The sequence below is a fragment of the Photinus pyralis genome, unplaced genomic scaffold (assembly GCF_008802855.1).
Source record: "Photinus pyralis isolate 1611_PpyrPB1 unplaced genomic scaffold, Ppyr1.3 Ppyr1.4_LG1, whole genome shotgun sequence".
NCBI lineage: Eukaryota > Metazoa > Arthropoda > Insecta > Coleoptera > Lampyridae > Photinus > Photinus pyralis.
Window position 1 is genome coordinate 18,271,974 of NW_022170249.1, and position 21,412 is coordinate 18,293,385.

General features: G+C 35.7%; 2 protein-coding genes across 5 annotated transcripts; one reads left to right on the forward strand and one right to left on the reverse strand.

The window, feature by feature from the left end:
- Positions 1-730: 730 nt before the first annotated feature.
- LOC116175804 (E3 ubiquitin-protein ligase TRIM9) lies at positions 731-18,469 on the reverse strand. Of its 2 annotated transcripts, XM_031494110.1 has the most exons (9): positions 17,602-18,469; positions 4,241-4,336; positions 3,952-4,185; positions 3,750-3,903; positions 3,608-3,640; positions 2,561-2,700; positions 2,206-2,344; positions 1,592-1,816; positions 731-1,542 (listed from the first exon to the last, which is right to left on the reverse strand). In XM_031494110.1, the coding sequence occupies exons 1-9, from the start codon at positions 18,355-18,357 to the stop codon at positions 1,250-1,252; spliced, it is 2,070 nt and encodes a 689-aa protein (XP_031349970.1). In that variant the 5' UTR covers positions 18,358-18,469; the 3' UTR covers positions 731-1,249. The 2 variants fall into 2 exon arrangements, with proteins under 2 accessions (XP_031349970.1, XP_031349978.1); XM_031494118.1 differs by lacking the exon at positions 3,608-3,640 and having other exon boundaries at positions 17,602-18,468.
- Positions 5,538-12,967, forward strand: LOC116175881 (chymotrypsin-like protease CTRL-1). Of its 3 annotated transcripts, none has more exons than XM_031494254.1 (4): positions 5,538-6,110; positions 6,159-6,355; positions 6,404-6,804; positions 12,843-12,967. In XM_031494254.1, the coding sequence occupies exons 1-3, from the start codon at positions 5,632-5,634 to the stop codon at positions 6,799-6,801; spliced, it is 1,074 nt and encodes a 357-aa protein (XP_031350114.1). In that variant the 5' UTR covers positions 5,538-5,631; the 3' UTR covers positions 6,802-6,804; positions 12,843-12,967. The 3 variants fall into 3 exon arrangements, with proteins under 3 accessions (XP_031350114.1, XP_031350106.1, XP_031350098.1); XM_031494246.1 differs by lacking the exon at positions 12,843-12,967 and adding an exon at positions 6,857-7,470; XM_031494238.1 differs by lacking the exon at positions 12,843-12,967 and having other exon boundaries at positions 6,404-6,924.
- Positions 18,470-21,412: the final 2,943 nt, after the last annotated feature.

The window sequence follows — 21,412 nt, forward strand, 5'->3', positions numbered from 1 at the left end:
GAAAAATTCTTTCTTTCAAATAAGAATTACAGCTACAAAAGGTAGGCAACACTGTCGAAGATTAATGTTGCGGTCTTATGGATTACATACCCTACAAGTTATCATTTCAAATGAAAGGGGGGGTATCATCAATATTGTTTATATATTATAGACTATTGCATTTCTCTATTATAACCTTGAAGGCACAAAATGCGCTCACTTTATAAAAAAAAAACGAAAAAGTAGGGAGACAACAGTTGAGGCACTTTTGTTTTTCCAAGGGGTAGTACAGAAGAAGTAGAGCACAATGAGCACATATACAGGGTGTTTCACAGTTCGACTGACAAGCTGATAAGATATATTCTGGGGATCATCACTTTTTTTTATTATTATTATTAATAACTATTATTATAATGAAACAAATAGCATGGGACTCTCGGAAATCGTCAAAGTTACAACACGATTTAATGTCCAAAAAATTTCAGAATTAAGGGGTCAATAAAATGCCATTTAGACAATTAGAAATGCTTACTTCCCGAAATATCATGTCATTAACTGTTTTTCGTTACTTCAAGAGAAACAAAGAAATAAAAGACACTTTCTCATAGCTCTACAATGACATTTGCAATGTAATACCGATTTCAATGGTATCCGAAATTCTTGCCAAAGATAAGGTTTGTTCGTTGAGTAATTTCAAGCAAGTAAAATACTCTGGTTTAAAGATATGACATTTTTTTTCGTATAAGACATCATAAGGCTCCACTAGTGGAAATGTGATAGGCCGCGCGCACACTTGACGTCTCTTACACTGCGCCGCTCACATGGCTTCATAATTTAACCAACGGTTCGTATATACCTCTCATTATTTTACACTGTTCAGCACTGATTAGGGGTGCTATATCAATAATATAGCTAACGATATGCAATGAAGAAATATTAATATATTGTTATAGTGAATATTTTCAGTATAGTCTGTATTATTGCAAGTCCAGGTGAAAATGTTGATAAACAATGGTTAATATTAATGGGTAATATTGCCTCACAGTACGAAATTGGTCTGATTATCATATGGAACGTATACAAGACCAGAGTTGACACACATGCACTCAAATATCATTAAACAATTAATTTAGAACATTGGCGAGGGACGGAATGTGAAATGATAAAATTCCCTATTGTTCAAAAAATTGATTACATTGGCAGTTCAACGTTTTAAATGAAAGATGTATAAAATACCTAATGGTACTTATAAAAAGATAGCTGCGGTGACTTAAATATCATCAATATCTGAAGGCGGATCCAGTGCAGTATGCAACAAAACGCTTACGCCTCTATTAATACTAACGGCAGGATAGAATACACCATAAAGATCTGTAAAGGCAACAGAACCTTGTGGTTCCTCATTAACATAGAAAGATAAAGTGTGTCGAAGTAAATCCAAAAGCACACCGACTGTGCTTCCCGTTGCGATGCCGCCTTCAATTCGTTGTTCGTGACCCCCGGCATGTTGAAACCATGACCTTTGTCGATCAATGTACATCGCCCATCCCTTGTCATCCTTTCCTAAAATGACAACTATCCGTATTACTTGCTTATTTCAGATACAACTCACCGAGCATTTTATCCCTAGCTACGTCAATGCGTGCGATTCCAAAAGCGGGATCAGTATCCGCATCAAACTTGTTAACCGTAAATTCCCAGTAATGCACGCCACGACTAAATCCAACACTTCCCAACGCTACACGATGCTCCCAACCCTCTCCTGTTACCTGCACATTATCTTCGGAGTAGTGTAAACCCGATCCGGACAGAACGGAATCGAAAGTGAACCATGCAACTATTAAAAGTATATGTAATATGCAGGTACACATTCGCTTTTTTATAAACTATGAAACCAACCGGTGGAGTTTTATTTATTTACTTATTTTAAGTCAATACAATGTTATTATAACACAAAATCTATTAACATATCGAGCAACAAGTGGTTTTGTTAAAATTTGAGAAAAAGCAGCCTACAAATAGACACCTCTGCGCATGCGCGCGAAGATTTTGAAATGTTTAATATAATGGCTTGATTTACCTTTATTAGAATGTGCTACCGTTAAAATTTCTTTAGATCAGTCCATAAAAAGCCAGAGATTGTAATATAATAGATTGATTAGTTGGTTTCATAATGTAAAAAAGTGGTGGTGACTGTATATTTACTACTCATTGCTGCAACTATACCTTCAGCTGTTTGAAGTCCAATTAATTCACTATATTCCCCTTCGCCTGAACTATTAAATGCTTTCACCCTTGCATTATACATGCTATGAAAATGTAGGCCATCTACAGTGCAAATTGTTTCGACACCGCAATATACTTCCTGCAAAATAAATACAAGATTATTTATACATATACAGATAAATGGTTGATATTAATCGATTGAATGTTGCAAATCATAGAGTGCAGATTATGTTTTTGGGGTTAGTTGTTGCCACAATTCCTTCCCTTTTTTTTTACCAAATGGTTAACCCGCTAAGCTATTGCCATTTTCATTCTAAATATAAATCAATTGTAAATAACTAAATTCAATACTCACCCTAAATTCCCCTCCATTCCCATCATCTAGTTCTAAAACGTAACCTTCAACATGACTATGGGATGGTGGTTGCCAAGCTACAGTGACAGAGTTGTTTTCCGCACTACATTCCTCCGGAATTATAGTCGGTGCAGTAGGGGCTATAATATAAAGGCAAATAATTAGAAACGTTTATGTCATACATTTAGCTATACAGGGTGCAATTAAAAAGTATCAAAAAGATTGAGTGGTATGGAGATCAATTTTTGCCAAATAACCACCACCAAATTTTTTGATACTTACATACTATGTATAACCTATACATATAAGTATATACAGGGTGGTGACTTGCGTAACGCATCATAGGGATTTCAATGTAAAATTCATAAAATGCTTTTATTGGCTCCCCAAATTATTTTAGAGCAAAAATGTATTAAGGTTTTTTGTAGAAAAAATTTTTTTACGCCAATCAACCGTATTAGTTTTCAATTTTTTGCATAAAAAAGCCGGAAAATTGGAAAAATAAAACCCCCATCTTTCTCAATAATCTGCGGTGCCATGGAATTTTCTAAAACAAAAAGATATCCAGTTATCAATTAGTAGCAGTTCAAAATGGATTTTATGATCGCCTTGGTTACTGTCTTGCAGTTAATGGTAACTTATTCGAACACTTATTGAAAATTGTTATATTAGGAAACTGTTTTTAGTAATTTGGTCTTTCTTTATGTTGAATTCGCTGTTCTATATAACTTTTTGATAGAATTTGATTTGTTTTATAGCAGTCATTCCATGGCCTGACGGATATTGGCGTAGTTTTTGCATTATAAAATTCCATGCCATCACAGAATATTGAAAAAGATGAAAACTAATACGGTTGATTGACGTAAAAAAATTTTTTTACATAAAACTTTAATACATGTTTGCTGTAAAATAATTTGGGGAGCCAATAATCGCATGTTACGAATTTTACATTGAAATCCTTATGATGCGTTACGCAAGTCATCACCCTGTATAAATGTTAAACATTCCCTTCACATAACGCATGCTGTTAATTAAATTCCTTGTTACCTGCTGGTACTCTTTCCTCTCCATCTTTGTAAGCTAACATTTATTCAAAAATTATTAAATTTCTGTACAGCTCATGCACGATTGATTGCCAATGTGAATATAAAGTGGACAATTTAATATTAACTATTCCAAAAATACTTACGCTTCATTTGAATGAAATTCAATTGCTCAATAGCTTTCAGAACTGATTTATCATCCAAGGTGAGATCAAAATGAGGGGAGACTCTCGGTGCGGACCATTCCTTATGCCACGAGTGATCGGTTGTAGTGACCCTGTTTATTAACATCGAACCGACCTAAAATACAAATTGGTCAATCATTGCCGACGTACAGAATACGAGTACTTGTAAAAATGACATGTTGTCCGTTTCCTTTAATGCTTCTATGCAGAACTGCAGCAGTGCGGTAGTTTGTTGTAATCGAGACGTGCAGGTTGCAACTTGATCTTTAAGCGCGCGCACTCGCAAATCCTTATCTTGATGAATACATTCCAAAAGTTGCGCTTGTCGCTGACGTATGGATTCTATTAACGCGTCACATTGGGCGGAAACTAAAAGCTCAAACTCCAAACAGTTCTCCTGTGGACATAGAAAATCTAATTAAGTTCACAGCAAATAATTAACAATAACTCACATTCACTTTATCACTCATCCCTTTCAAACGTTGTATAAATTCAGTGGTTGATTTTGCTCGCTCTGATAACTGTTGGAGATTGTGTGACAACTCAGTCTGAAATAAAAATAAAAACTGTTAGTTTCATAACTATTCCGTTCATATAAAATATATACAGGGAGTTCAATGGCAAACAAGTGTGAAGTGGGTCAGTTTCAGCTAAAACAACTGCATATGGCTTCTGGTTATGGCGGAACCTCACAATAGAATTTTCCTCTTCTTTTTTTACTTTGCATATTTCGTCTGCATAATATGCAACATATGCAATAATGTGCAAAGCATGCAATAAAATAATTAAAAACACATTTAAAACAAATACCAAATATGATCCCTTAATCCACCCAACCCTTAACCCTCCACAATCCCAAATTTACCAACTTGCATTCAAAGAAAAGCAAAAATTATCGTAACAAGACAGACAGACCGACAGACATCATCAAGATTTGTTTGATTCGGCGGATGGTAAAAAAAAAGAAACCGCGCAAAACAAAAGTTGATATTTTTCAAAGGAAAATTGGTAAATTAGGGGTTGAAGTGGATTACGTTTTATAATCGTTAGCAAGAGTTAAGGCGGGGTAAATTAAGGGAAAGTGTTAGATTTTGTCTAAATTTTGTATCTTGTAGGCAGTAGGAATCTTGGGAGGAAACGGAGGAGGAAACAAAAATTTACAGGTGCCCCAGTTTACTTGGGTACCTCCCTCCTCTCTTATTGACAAGAAATATATCATAGAAAACGACCTTTATCACGTTTTGTTTAGAATTATTTGTAAACAATATATCTTTATGTATGACTGCTTGATAATGCGGTGATTACAGTCGCAATTAGTGGCCATAATTTGCAATATTATGGCCTAGTCCATAATGATAAAGTAAAACGGCCGCCTGTCAATGTGACAGTCGTACTTAGGTGTCAATCCAAGGTAAATTCAAGTATTTTAGAAATACTTGACAAATGCTTGACATCTGTTGTCAATGATATATAGATTTTATCGTTTATTGAATTCCATGAAAATTTCATTTTTAAGGGTTGTTGCAGTCGTACATAAAGCTTTGTATATATCGCGTCCATAAATAGGCTTTATGGGGACTCGCCTTGTTTATTTGTTTATTAAATAAACGGCTCGTTTATGTACTTGATATATAAATAGCTATTATTTAATTTTTACAAGCATATCAATAAATTATTATCTGTTACAAATTGAACCATTATATTTGTTACCAACAAAAGTGGGCAATCCCAAACTTATAATATTAATATTGATAACCCATCGTCAAAATATCCATAGCGCATTAACACAAGATAAACTTTTCCCCTGACCTCTCTATTTGTTTCAGTGAAATTTATCGTCATCATGAAGTTAGTCTTCATACTCGTCTGTAGTGCATTGGGAACTGTTTCGGCTGAAGAATGTACAACAAACAATGGAGAAGTAGGAACGTGCACTACCTTGCTGGAGTGCCCAATTATTTTCGCGGCTTTAGCCAATCCGAATAAATCGGCAATCGACATTTTAGACAAACATTTTTGTAAACCTGGTAAAAGGGACATGGTATGCTGTACAAAATCAAGTTCAAAACGACCGCATATACAACACAGTATCCCTAACATAAGTAACCGTCTTTATTGTGGTTTACAACATTCCGATGACTACTTTCACCCCATCAATGAGGTTAGCATATACGAATTTCCATGGTTAGCACTGATTATTCTTCACGTTAATGACAAAGACGAAACTCGTTCGTTTGCCATATGCAGTGGTACATTAATTAATGAACGATATGTATTGACATCCACCGATTGCCTCATTAAGCACAACAATGACCGCATAAGGTAACAATTGCAAATCACCAAATTGTCAACGAGCAAATCTACTTGTAGTGTACGCTTGGGAAAGTTTCGCACAGAGGATAAGTCTAGAGCGGATTGTGTTGAAAACAAAATGTACAATACCAGCGAATGCAGTGATTCCGCAGAATATGAGGTGGCAAAACGTATTTTACACCCGCACAGGATCGGATTTACATACAACAACAACATTGCCTTGCTAAGACTGGCCAAAAATGTTCAATACTCAGGTACGTTTATTTTGCCAATAATAGTTTAGGTAATCTATTAAATTGCAGATGCCATTCGTCCCATATGCTTACGAGAATCCGACTATCCAAATTCTCCTACAATAGGAAGCACTCTCTTTCTTTCCGGATGGAACGATCAATTTTTCGTCAAAGGAAATACCACTAAACGAAAAATTTCGACAACTCTCATAAGCAACGAGCAATGCAGCGCGTTGTTACGAACCACAATAACCTCATACAATATTTGTACGGCAAACCGAAGGGCAAATACCGAGTCGCAATGTTACCTTGATAAAGGTGGACCTTTGGTGTTTTCGTACAAAAACCAATGGTTTTTGGAAGGGGTCCTGTCCGAATTTTCAGGAAGATGTGACAATACTGTTCCATTAATTTTTATGAGGGTGTCTCAATATTTAGAATGGATTTATGATAGCATGCAAGAATAGTATGTAGGTACCAAATTCCACTATTTATATAGTTGGTCTCATCCTGAGTTTACAGTACAGCAGGCATGTCAAACCTGCAGCCCGTCGCGATGTTTGCAAATTATAAAATTGAATTATACCGTGTGTCCTATTTTGGTTGAGACTGCAGTTTTTAAAGAATAGAGACTTGCGGTTTTTGCGAACCTGTGACACTTTTTTGTGAAACCACAAACAGAATCCATCTAGCTTCGTTTGTTTCTGAGATACCGGGTGCCGGCTCGTGTAGCACAGTTCAGTTTAATCTGGACTGCGGTGCTAAGAGCTGCTGGTTCGAATCCGGGTTCGGGCATGGATATTTGTATATGTATAGCGGGTTGGGTTGGTAGAGCCGCCTGAAACCCCGCCCATTCAAAAAGGCAACACAAATTCATAAAAAATTAAACGAAAAGTTTGACTTTTTGGGGCGTTATCAGATCTTACTACCGATGTAAGATTAAAAAAAGGTAAAAACTGCCAATTTTAGATATTGTTACGTAGATTCCAGTCGCATAGTAAAAAAAAAACTTTTGGACCACCTTTTCTGAGCTTTGGCCCGAACTTGGTATTTTTTAAATGCAACACCCTATATATTTTAACGTCAATTTTTGTGTGTTCTTTTTGCTAATTACATTGATGTATCACAACCTGTATTGTTTTAATTTGAGCGATGAAAATCAATAAAAACCTGACTGTTTACTCTTTTTAAATAGTAGGCCATGGATTCATCGAGATTTTGATTTGTTTATTGTATCCATGGTAACTAAGGCAGCTGATATTAATCAATAAAAATGGTTGACGGTAGAAACATGTCATTTCAAAATTTTGAAAAATATGATAATATATAGGTATCAAAAAATATAGGATGATACATCAATGTAATCACGAAAAAGAATTCAAAAAATTGTACGTTAAAGTATACAGAGTGTCGCATTTAGTGTTGCAAAAGTTTGGTCAAATCTCAGAAACGGTGGTCGACCATTGTTTGTTACTACGTCACTACAAGATTCTACGTAACAATATCTAAAATAGGCAGTTTTACCTTTTAACCACCCGTACGTTAGTAAGGAGATATTGCATCGTGGTAAAAAATGAGTCAGGCTGCGCTGTGTCTGTTGTGTTCCACAGGTAAGCAGATCGAATCCCGAAAAAGTGAATCTTCACGCAACATTGAAAAAATTGATGCAGGTCTTTTCTGTGTGATATGACAAATGGCATGCTAGATTTCACACGAATTTCTCCATTTTTTTGGTATATCATGCATATTTAATTTTATCGTACAGCAAATTGATTGCTCTTTTCACATATCTTAAAAAAACATAGGCATTGCATTTGAAAAACAAAAGTTCCATCGAATTCCAATTAAATCGGAAGTGATACCGGACGTGTCTATTATGCAATCGGATAGATCGTAGTGTCACATATAAAATTATATTTGACAAAGTTTTCGTATCTCGCCAAATAAATGTTCAAAAGTAACAAATTCCTTCAAGTTGTCACACGTATACGTGCGCTACACTATTACAAGCACAAGCCTAGTATTTACTAACACATGTGTTCATTAAAATGCAAGAGCAGGCAGGTGCCAATCAGATACACCTGTTAGTGGTTACAAATGCTAATTAATCAGGGCAAATCACCTGTACAAAGCATGAAGAGTAGGTTGAATGGGTGAAATTTTGTAGTTTCGAGTGCTCATTAAAATTCCTCTTAGAAAATTTGAGATTTCGAATTTAATTAAAAACAATTACTTCTCTAAATAAATAATCAATATTAAAAAATTAATCTACCCGTGGAGGAAATCACTGATTCTTTTGAAATTAAGATTTATTCTAAATGATGGACTCAATTGTAAAAATTATTATTTATTAAAGTGCAAATGCAAAATGAGCAATCTATACACAAATGGAAAGAAAAGAGGAAAGAGTGCAGGGCAACAGTGACACAGATCCGCAGATCGTCCAGAGTTGGTAGCGCATGTATAGATTTAAAAACCCTGAAGCTTCCTCTTTTCATTGGTTCATTTTGAACTTGTACTATTAAAATTTCAAAGATTGCAGGTCACAGCACACTTTGTGTCGATCTACAATCAATGTTTTTCTTAAGATGCGAGCGACTTCCAGAATAGGATCGTGCCAATGTTGAACAAAGTCTTTTCGTTCAACATTGACCCGATACTATCCCGGAAGTGGCTAGCGTCTTAACATAGATTGTAGACCGGGATCAGGTGTTCTGTGACCGGCAATCTTTCCTGGCTAGAGGTTTATATGCCCTTTCTTAAGATACATAAGCATAGAAGGCACTGGAAAGGGCATAAGACGGCTCAGGAACGAGCCTAGGAAGCGTTTAAAATACTCATGCCCCTTTAGTGCGTTTTCCAAAGACTCCCTAGGTCATTTATAGGGCTTTCAAAAGCTTTGTCTGTCCTGTCTGATGCTAAGCGAATGTGGAAAAGTGAAATATTTTGCCCTCGGAAAATCCATTGTTGACCAAATTTAGGCAGAAATAAAATACGATCTCTTAATCTACCTTACCAAAACCCTCTACAACCATCATAAAACAGAATCCACATCAAAGCCCAATTTTTACGAAATTTCCTTTTAAAATATATCAACTTTTGTTTTGTACGATTATTAATAAAAATCCCTTTTTGACATTGACAGAACAAATTTAGGCAGAAACAAAATACGATCATTTAATTTCCCCTACCAAAAATCATCTTGGTACAGTCAAAATTGCGTAAAAATTCCCGTGACCCAGGCATTTTATTGTGAAAAGTGTTCATTTTAACATATTCAAAATCCCAATTAATTTGGACACAGGAAATGAAACAAAAGTCAAGATGGCGGCAGAATTTAGTATTTTTCATTAAACAATTTATTAAGTTATTTCAATAAAAGTTGGTGGAGTACTTTCCTCCGAAAAGAGTTCACACCTAAACACTCTCGTGGTACTTTTTCATAAAGGACTATCCCATCTTTCTTTCATGATGAGTATTCTATGACCCCCCCTCATAATATCAACAAAAGTGCTCTTAGCATAATAGGTCATAATTTATTTCTACTACAGGGTGGTTAATGTAAGATACAATAAGGGATTGAGTATATTGTTTTTGTTTAAATTTTGTCTCAATATTTGACTACTAGTGTAGTAAAAGTAGATATTGACCCAGAAATTTGAAAAAACAAACTGAAAATTGGCATACATGGTGAGGATGGTGCTAGAACCAAATCCTGAAAAGTCCCAAAAGATCCCGGTTAGGGAACGGACGCCAGCTTGAAAAAACTACCCCTAAATTTGATTTTCCGATTTTTGAGCATAACAAATGAACGGATGGTCCAAATTTCGTCGTCAAGGTGTCAAAATGGTTGTTTTGTTGTTTGTTTTGAGTGAAATAATTATTCCGTATAATACGATGCCCTTGCAAAGGTGACCTTTTTCAAAAAACCACCCCCATCATGGGTTTCTCTCTTTTCCGGTTCTTGTTAAATAAAGCTTCGGATAATTAGTATTGATGTTTCTAATCGTTCTTCTTGACGTTCTCTATCTGAATGTCAAAATTTCTGTTAAAAAAAACCTTCAGAGTTCAGAACAAGATTGAGAGTACTAACTAAATGAACACTATTTTATTCATTATATTTTTCATAGTAGGATAGAATGAGGATTTAGCTGGATGGATAGGGTAACAAACGAGGACTACAGAGACTTAAATACATAGACCAAATAGTTAGGGACATAGACAAGGGTAGTCTCGAGGGTAGTTATGTAGAACTGAAAAGATTAGCGCAGGATAGGAAAAGGTGGAGGACTGCGTCCAACCAATCTTAGGATTGCGCAAACAAAACATCAACAAATGCCGAAAACGTGAAAAATCCAGGTTGGGGGTGATTTTTCCTAAAAAGCTCGAATTTCCAAGGGCTTCTTTATGTGCGGAATTATTTTTTTACTCCAAATACAGATTAAAACAAACATTTGGACACCTTAGCAACGAGAATCAGGCCATTGGTTCATTGGTTTTGATCAAAACTCGAGAAATCGAGTTTAGGGGTAGTTTTTTCAAGATGGCGTTCTTTCCCCAACCGGGATCTTTTGGGACTTTACGGTAATTGGTTCTGGCACTATCCTGAACATGTCTGCAAATTTTCAGCTTGTTTTTTTAAAATTTCCGGGTTTGGCCCTTATTTTGTCTAATTTTACTGGACTATACATGCTGCAGAATATTGCATATTCAAACTCCTCAAAATACTAGAAAATACCTTGTAGTGCCTAAAACTCAGTCATTGCAAAACGAGTTGTAAAAGCTGTCACAAAAGATCTAATGAGATCGTTATTTGCCTTATTTCGTTAAGATACTCAAAAATGACGGAAAAATAAAATTCAAAATAGCGGTTACCGAAACTACTTTTTATTAATTTTTTTACATGATTAAAGATTTTTTGTTTTTTATAAGATGAACGATGGTTTATGATTTAGGTACTATAAAATACTTACTAGTCAAATTATAATTAGGCATATTTCATTAAAATGGAAAAATCTCATATTTACCTATTCTCTTGAATTTTTAATCATGTACAAATCCAATATGGCGCCCATTTAATGCTATTGACTGTCATTTGGAATTAAATTTTGATACCGTTTTTTAGTTTATCATATAGAAGTAATGGCGATATTTTTCTGTGAAAGTAAGACTACCACAATGAATCTTTTATCAGCATTGCTGATCCAGAAACGTGCTGTAAATGAGTATCAACACGAAAGTGAATTAACAAAGATTTTGGGTTTGTTCGGAGATTTGTTAGTTTTAAATCTCGGGGAAGTAGCCAAATCCTTGTTTAGGACAGTACACCAAGACCAACAAGAAAGCTAGTATATATGCAAATTCAGAGGGCAATTCTAAACTAAATGTAATCCGCACACCTACCAAAGTAGTAGCATGGACAAACAAACAAGGCAAACTGATTGCTTATTGCGTAAACGGTCAATTGAGCTCATACCCCTGTGAATTACCTTCTCGTTAGCAGTCGCAAAGGCAAATAAAAAAAATAACAGCAATAATCAGTCGCAAAACTCAAGAGATGCTGCAAATAAAACGACTGAATAGCTTTATAAATGATGTAGCAAATTTTAAATAGAGTTTTGCTGGCCCATAAATTGTCTCCTTCCGGAGGTGTTTGGGGTGTTTCTATGACAACTTAGAAAGCCTCACATTTGCTACCAACTCCTTGTGTTCGAGCCGCAACCTTCCATAACATGGAGATATGCGTGCGGAAACATTTACATTTTGCTACCGTTCGATAATTTTTCTTACAATAAGTAATTGACGAATCATTAATTACACCACGATTTAAATTCATATGTCGCCAGGTTATCAAAGACCCATTCACGTTTCGCTTCCTGTTAATAATAAATAAATCAAAGCTGAATCCGGCGCGTTTTATTAGACAGTGTCAATGGGTCATTCATTTCCTTATCACATTAAAATGGGACATGGTAGACAAGAACCAATACAGGACAATCCCTGGGGCAATTAACAAATTGCAAAGTTCGTTAATTTTTTTGCCGTATGCCGATTCATTTTATGAATATTAACTTTTCACATTTCATTAAGGAGTTTAGTTTGCTCTTAGGAGTTTCCTACCTTACTTGAAGTAGCAACTTTCATTGTCCGTTCTAGACTAATCGCAGTCAGTCCCATTTGGGGGGGGGGGGGGGGGGGATTTTTCGGAAAGGACATACGCAAACCCAATAAGTATACGATCCAAAACGTACCTCTTGAGAAAGAATTGCAAAAGAAACGCAATTGTGGGAACTTTTTTAAGGGTAACTTCAAAACGACCCTCGGCTTATTTGAAAAACTGATTTTTTTTCTGGTCCACAACTCAAATGTCAAGGATTATTATCAGACACAATTCCAATTGCGAAATGCCAATCTATCGTACGTAACAAGCAAACTTATAGGTATTTCTGAAATAATTTCTAACGTCACTAGATTAATTTTAGAACAGAAAGCTCACTAAAATTTTCAGGAGCGTCAACATCCCACAATAGTTGAACGTTCGCCAAAATCTCCAACCGATTGGGACAGTAAAACACGTACTTGGATCAGTCCTTATCTACATGCACCGAGCGCGCATTTCCGTTTCGTTCCGAAAAAATGTCAGAAATTTCCCCCAACGTATACAACGTAAAAGTGGGCGAAAAAGTTAAAGTGGTAGGAAAGATATTTTCCTACACCTTTTGGCGTACTCAAATTGACGACGACGTGTTTTGGAGTATACAGGGTGTCGACAATGGCGGTTGCCGGTCGGCGTGGATTGTCACACACTACCTCGGACCTTACGAACAGGGGAAGCTCTACGAACAGCAGATCACTCTACGGGATCCGTGCAACAAGAAAATTAAGTTAATGTACGCGTCGAACTGCTTCGATGGCGAAAATCGCGTCGAAATCGCAAGAAGTGTTGTTAATCAGTTTAAAGACGAACGGAATAGGTTCAATTTCAATTTTCGCATAGTGAAAAGGAAGAGAAAGCATCCAATTCGAATGTTTTGATCTTGTTTTAAGGAATGAAAAATGATAGCTATAGTGGAAGCGCAAGAGAAGGACTCATTTTATGTTAGTTTTTTCATTACTATGTGTAAGTTTCAAATAGTTTTTCTGTTCATATTAAAAGCGGTTAAAATGTAAGATTTGAAATGTCCGCGTTCAATACAAATGTGACGTGTTTTTTCGTTACGCAAAATTTTAATTAGGACACCCTGTATAAAATTTTGTTTAAGACAAAGGAACTGCATATAAGGTGACACAAGGAAGATACTTTTTTTATTCAAATATCTGGCTTTCATAACTTAAAGCCGAGCTTAAAGCGATATGTGTTGTATCTTAATTGCCTCTCTGGAAGTTCTTACTATTTTTTATTATACAGGGTATCTCAAAAGTTATGAGTATTTTATGAAAAAAATGTTATTTACGATAATTCTCGTTTCAGTTAGAATCATGTTATTTTTCAAAATACACATTGTTGTCAGTTTATCCAAAGAATAATTATTAGTTACTCTTTGGTTTATAATTTAAAAAAACGTTGGTGTCTGCGCAGGCGCATTTAAATATTATTGTTGGTTAAGATTATTCAAAGAAATTGTAACTGCACAGACTTATGACATCAGAGAATGTACAGTATTTTAAATAAACGCACGACTATCGTTTGCAATGTAATTGTGTACTAGGTCGTACTTTGTAAATATTGTTCAAAACATGTGGACAAGTGTGGCCTAATAAAGCCGAGCAAACAGATAAAAATTTTCGCATTTTCGATGAATTGATCAGTACCTCCCGAAAGGTCATCTAACAGATTATTTATATGTACAGGGTAGTTCAAATTCTTGGCTCAACATTAGGATCTCCATAACGGTGAGAGATACAGTGTAGGTAGGCAAAGTTGCCCCTTCTTGTGACTTAAAAAACCTGATGTTTAAAGTATGTAATATGTTTGCATTTGCTAGAAGAATCTTGAGATTTTTACAATATGCGATATGCTTGGCCTTTACTAAAAGCATCGACGGTTAAAATTTCAAAAAATATCTTTAGAAATAAGAAAGTTGACATTATGCAGTCTGCTTCTTGGTTGGGGTGCGAGATCTATAAGCTACCGAATACAAAAAGAACGAACAAATTGAAAACTATAGGAGTGGGCCACGAGTTGGAAAATGCGCTAAAAGCTGGAAAAAAACCTAAAGACTGGGGGGGTTTAGAAAATCACTTTGGAACAAGCTTTGGAAACAGTTTCGAGAACTTTCTGGAGACACAGGCACTTTTTAGAAGTTTACAAAACTACATTTGCCCTTCTCAAAATAAGACAACCCCAGAAATCTATTTTCAGAACTTGTTAAGACTTATCCAGCTCTGGATAGTCTTCTGTACGCTTTCCGGAATATAGTACCGTCGAGAGCATTCGAATACTTTCCAGCGCAATGTAAGATGTTTTGTAAGATTTGTATGTGCTCTTAAGAGAGATCGTGTAACAGTAGCCCACCTCTATCGTACGCTCGCTCTAAATAAATTGAAGGTCTAACAGTATGCCCCCTCCCTCCCTTTCTTACTAACTTTGAGCCTAGCCTACAGCGTTGTAGAGTGTAGAGATAATAAGGAATCTTACACAATATATTAGTTGTTTTGGAGGTCCGAACCACTGTTCTAAGTGGTATGACTGCTGAGAAATAAATTACTGTGCCACTCAATACAGTGTGTACTTTTTTTTAAGGGAGATATAAAAAATACAGTTGATGATGGTTTGTCCAAAACGAAACGTTGTATTGAAAATCTCTCAACGGTGTCTTGTAGAGGTCAAAAAGTGGCAATGAAAAAGTGTTCTTCGTTTTTTTGCATCTATTCAAATAAGTAAAATTCCAGGTAACATCATCGAAATCGGCAAATTTCGGTTTTTCTAGCATTTCTTCGGAAGTAAAATCTGCTTATAATTAATGGTAATAATAATAATAATAATAGTGCCTTTATTGCAGTAATACAGTATACAGTGACACTAAGATAATAATTTCAACAATTGAAGTGTCAGATGTATGTGCCATAGAAAAACCGAGAGAAAAACTTTCCAGGGACGATTTACTCCAACTAATTACAAATGAACAGTATTTAGAATTGTAAAACCCAATATTTTCAACAAATAAAAATGCTTTTAGGATAATACCTCGGATAGTACCAGGCGAGGTACCAGGTCATAGACGCCTTATATTTATTCTAAAAGATCATTTTGTAAAAAATATACAGTTAGAGTGAGTAAATCTCGGAGTAAATTTACTCGTGGTAATATTCAAAGAAATATCTAGGGATATACTCGAGGATATCTGTGGAAATCGGAGGATATCTTGTCTAAAACGAGTTTTTATATACAATATGTCCCGAGGTATGTCCAATAGGTATAAGAATTAACAACACCATAAAAGATACAGTCGTTTACATTAGAAAAAAGTTGCGTATTTTGGGGCTTAGTAAAATGCCTCTTTTAAAAATTCTCAGTTCAGAAGATATTCTAAAGAAACCAAAATTAACCATATTCGTTTTTATTTTTTTCCGATTGTGTTTGAAAAAATATCAAAAAACAAATACCTATAAGTAGGAACTTTTAAGCTCTCATGGTGCCCTCAGATTTTCACTGTGACGTTCATCATCAACTTCATATTTTTATACGAACCGGAAAGAAAGTACATACTGTATTGAGTAACATCTTATATTACGAATATGGATCATTTGTGGATCCTGTAAATGCTATTAAACAAGAAAACAAACATTACCACAAAAATCACAGTAGCCAGTTTCCTTAATAATTTGTATTTTTTAAAATAGGAAAGGACTAATACTTTTACGTGCATTTAAAGTCTAAGTAGCTTGTGGACAATGTCAAACAAAGACAAAAAATATGAACCCCCACAGAATCGATGATGGATCGTAGTGTAGTGACATGTAGATCGTTTACGGATCTTATTAAACACATCTTCAAACGTTATGGCTACACAAGTAAAACGGAACATTCAGAAAATTATTTGTAAATTAATAATTTTAATAGTTTAATAGTTGTTGTGGATAAGTAATAATCTTATGGTCTTTCTTTTTCTTAAGTGCCACCTAGAAAAATACTGAGAAAAATACCTGCCGCCTCTGCTATCTGATTAGGATTATGTTCCTGGTAGCCCCTCAAGAGTGGAAAAAAGAAGAAGAAACAGATTTTTTTATGGAGAGTTCGAGGGAGGGTTGGAGTTTTTCTAGAATTTTGGACGGTTCCTCAACAGTTGTACAACTTTCCCTAATTGATTCTGTGGTAAACTAAAAAAAATTATGAGAGTTTTTAATACATCAAGTGCTAAAGGAATATTCGCGACTATTTCTGGTTAGAATTTTTGAGTTCAATATTGGTATAGATTACTGCCATGTAGCAGATTGAAATTCTGATCTGGACAGTCCCTCAATAGTTCGTGATGGCGGGCAAAGTAGACGTACGTAATGCTGCTCAGTAGGAAAAATGGTGTAAAGGTTGCAAAATCAAGAGTTACATGCGAGATTACATGTGTCAAATGTAATGCGCTTTAGTTCACAACCTATAAGCACTTTGTTGTGGATGTATTTGTTTTTGGTGGAATTTTAAACTTATGTATAAAGCGAGGTATAAAGTACCATTATGGCTCTTCCTCAGGCTCTTCAAAAACACTACAACTTTTCAGAATGAAGTTTTGCATTTAATTCTAAAATATAAACGATTTATGATACTTAAAATTTCCCGAGTTTTCTTAAACATTTTGATAAGAAATATAAATGAGAAAATTTTGAAATTCTGGTCAGTTGTCGGTCACCCTACACAAGTTATGCAACTATTCATTATTAGATGTATATTCAGTAAACTACAGTCGAAACTACAGTTGAGACTACAGTCAATATATGCTTGGAACATTCTAAACTCTAAAAAAGTTCACTTTTGACTTTTCAAAATTGATTGTTTATTACTTAATTGTAGGAACTTCTAGGCACTGTAGAACTTTATGGGAGAAATTCCAATTGCAAAATTTTATAAATGATGGTCATTTAAATTAGTCATTCAATATGCAATAAAATTACTCTGCCTACCACAATAACCTCATTAGTGTATATTGCATAAATAAAGGATTGCATTACACTGCATAAAATTACCTCTTGAACCACTTATTAGCTTCCATTCTCCTCGCATTAATAATAATAATAATAATAAATATGGGACCTACACACACAAAAATGCATACCTTTTGTGCCCTACACATCATAGCAATCGCCTGAACATCGTGAGAAGTGTGTCTTGAATCCATCAAACACACGGCGCAAACGCCGACCTTACATACGAGACAATACATAGATATAATTTCGGTTTCGTGTTCGGGACATCTCCCATCTTTGCCCTTAAAGCACATGCTTTGCCCCCGTTTCGGTTCCACGAGTATATGTTTGGCTAACGGACCCCGTAGGGGATGGCAGGATTCGCGGCAGGCGTCACAATAAAGTACCTCGCATTGTTCGCACATGACAGTCGCATCTTGCACCGGTTCGTTTTCGCACATCTGACATTTTAATGTTAAGTTACGGGTTTCGCTATATTTATCGACAATGGTTTGCATGATACGATATTTAGGCAGGTTGTAGGCGCCGTTCTCATCGAAGTAGACCAATTTGTGACAAATCGGGCAGGCTAACGAGACAGCGCTAGGAAATAATAGACCATTCGGGGTACCGACGTAACTGTTGGGTCTGGAGGTGCAGACGACCCCGCTGTCCGTTTCACTTAAAATTGATAGTTTATCGCTCTCCTGATAGTCGCCAGAGCTGCCCGATGCTAGGCTTTCCGCATTCTCCGAGGCGGTTGACGAACTCGCGCCGTTCGCACCATTTTGAGCGGGTTGTTGCAGTTGAACCGCACAATTTAAGCACAATGAATGATAGCACGGCAATAGGACCGGATTATTATAAAATTGTTTACAGGAAATGCAACGGAGCTCTTCCTCCATTATATCATAGAAACTAGGAAAAGACGGAACCAGCGACTACACTCGGACGACAACATGTCAAACGAATCCGTACTGTACGTACGAGGCAGCTGCGATTTGTAGTAAACGAACGTACAGGTGCGGGGCGAGGGGTAGGTAATAAGGTGACAGACAGTTCGATTCGATTCGAACAAAAAACAACCGAATTTTAACGAAGTTTGACGATACAACAAAAATATAACTAACTAAATAAATGAATAAACAAAAGGCTCAACAGAGAGTGTAGAATGTACTATGACTCTGTTCTTGTGAATCCTTTGCAATGACAATTGAAATAAAAATAAATTAAAATTCCTACGAAGCACGGGCTAGTAGCTAGTAGAGGAATAAAGTGTCATATGACAACTATATGCAGTGCATATTTAAACTATACATGGCTCTTATATATATGACATGGCTAGTTATACAATCACAGTCTAGACTCTAGGATGAGATAGTTTCGAGTCCGACTATCATCTAGAATCTGACGTGACCTTAGAGACCATATAGTACATGGACTGCTATTAGCCCTATGCTTTCAATACAAAATGGGTGGTCACGGATAGAGGGCACTGCAGTCGTGGGTATGTGAATCTCAGGGTAAACTAAAGTCGTGTACCTAAATACCACTCGGATCGTGTAAAGAGTAGCTTTTATAGTAATCGCGTAGTACGGGAAGCTTTAAATACTCTCGATTATCTTCTATACGTCCACAAATAAAAATACGTTTGCTTTTTTTGGCATATATAGACGATAAATTAATTGACGTTTGTTAATTTATAGGTTGACATCGTGCCTAATCGGACAACTTCGGACAGACTCGTTTACCCTGAAACTCACATACCCAGACGATGTCCTTGACCATATTTTAGTGACAATTAGCAGTCCATGTACTATATGGTCTAAGGACGTAACTCCAGAAAAACTTTTACACTGCGATTTGATACACTTTCGAATTTTTTATCCTCTGAGGAAAAACTCCTTTTATGATCACAGCGGATAACATAACGCATGTTCCTTGTTTATAAACAATGGTAACGTAAGATTCTATACGCAAATTCTAGTCTTGGGTCCAATGATATCCTATTAAGAGGAGAATGTACCATAAATATAGGCTGATGAGTTAAATATAATCTACTAAAGAAACATAATAAATGTTAGAATTGTATTTTACACTTGGGGGGGTTCAGGAAGATCAAATGAAAATCATTCTAAAAGAAGAATATTAGAGGCAGATCGCTGGTCAAGAGATAAGCCTGCGAATACTAAAGGCCCGTCAAGGCACAGATTTCTTGAGAGAATAAAGATACTACAAGATACCGCTGCTCCCCATAGGCGCCACTGGGGGGGGGGATAAGCCCCCCCAAAACCGAAATCAGCCCCCCCTCCCCCAAGCCATGCGACAAATCATAATTCTTAAGAAGCTTTACACATTTGCCCTAAAAACCTTTATTGTTGAACTCGCTTGTTCCCCGAGCGGAAGATTGTAGGCGTCGGCGTCGGTCGGTCGGTGAACTAGTGAGTCATCTCTCAAGCTGCAATCATATTGCCATAGTTTCTTGAGCAACCTGTGAAAGGTCATTTTCGGCTATGTGAAATTTATGAGCTGGTTAAGAAGAACAATGGCTCAAGATCGTTTCTCTAATATTTCTCTTTGATATATAGAAAGAGATGTTTCCATCGATTCCGAAGAAATTGTTAATAAAAAAAAAACTAGGAAACTACCTTTACGCCTGCAGTAACATCAATAAAATTTACTTCTTGTATTTTTTTATAATAAGAAACGTGTAAAAAAATATAGAAAACGAGCTCCTGGGTATGGCTATAGCATATGGAAAACCAAATTTTGAAACTGGTGTTAAATTTGCTTTCATTCCAAGTGGTTATGTATCAAATTTCATTTAAATACCTTCATAAATAAGAAAGTTAGCAATTCGGTTTATAAATGGTAGAGATGCAATGCGAAGAGGGAACTGTGAATTCTGATCGATTAGGCTTAACTTTTGGAATTGCATTTTATATGGCTAAATCCATGCGCATAATGAATTTCATGCAATTCGGTTCATAACTAACGAAGATGTCAAAAGGGCCTTCTTTATTTTTTGGCCTACATTGCCAATTCACGAACTCCGATCTACAAATACGAAAAAGAATGCACCTGCAAAATTTCATCGTAATCGGTCCATTTGTTTACGAGATATCGTGCTAACGGACTGACAAACAGACAGACACCGCAAAATAATAATAATAAATAAATTTTTCATAAATTAACATTTCGTAATGTCATTAATAAAGTGAATGTGATCCTCAGAATTCAAATTTTCAACTTGGTAGAATGGGAATGCTAAAGAAAAGATATAAAAATTGGATGGTTTAGTGGAATGGGCTTTATAATGTACACCGGGCTGTAGCCCCCCCCCCCCTCCAAAGTAGAACTCTAGTTGCGCCTATACTAAGCTCCCACAATTCCATATTTGTTCGAAGTTATTCGCATCCTAAGTTCCAGTAGCATACAAAAATAATCAGGTGTTAAAAGCGCTTAATCTGAGTATTAAGAAACTGGATTGGCTGCATAGTTGGTGCAGTGTCAAAGGTAATAACCAATCATGTTTCAACACCAGGATAAAGTTTAAGATCCTAATAAAATAATACTGTTTTTTCCTCGGTTTTTTCACTACTATATAGCATCTGTGACATGATTATTAACCTTTTTTTCAATTATAAAGTAGGTCTCAGTAGTTGTCCAAAGTGGTTAATAATGTAGACATTATTAATTAGTAGCATTAAATAAATTTGGTTTTTATTCAATACTAGTAGTCAATAATGAGAACAGTCACGCTGTCACTTTTAGAAATCTCAACTCGCAATTTCGCTCAATAAACGTTCAGACAAGTTCTCTAAAATGGATAATTGATCACATTTTGAGAAAATTCTAAGGAAATTACAATGCCAACAAAATATGGCCTGTTTGATTTTTACTTCCAAGTACTTGATTGACATGTTAGATTAATAAACAAAAAATTCTGTCCAACCGTTC

Bases quoted from the DNA above. Each gene is read 5' to 3' on its own strand.
- LOC116175804 (XM_031494110.1), bottom strand. From the start codon at position 18,357: ATGGAGGAAGAGCTCCGTTGCATTTCCTGTAAACAATTTTATAATAAT. The intron at 3,904-3,951 runs GTACTCGTATTC...TTTGTATTTTAG, and splicing joins ACAACATGTCATTTTTACAA to GTCGGTTCGATGTTAATAAA. The intron at 2,345-2,560 runs GTGAGTATTGAA...TTTATTTTGCAG, and splicing joins GGAATGGAGGGGAATTTAGG to GAAGTATATTGCGGTGTCGA.
- LOC116175881 (XM_031494254.1), top strand. From the start codon at position 5,632: ATGAAGTTAGTCTTCATACTCGTCTGTAGTGCATTGGGAACTGTTTCG. The intron at 6,111-6,158 runs GTAACAATTGCA...ATCTACTTGTAG, and splicing joins CACAACAATGACCGCATAAG to TGTACGCTTGGGAAAGTTTC. The intron at 6,356-6,403 runs GTACGTTTATTT...ATTAAATTGCAG, and splicing joins CAAAAATGTTCAATACTCAG to ATGCCATTCGTCCCATATGC.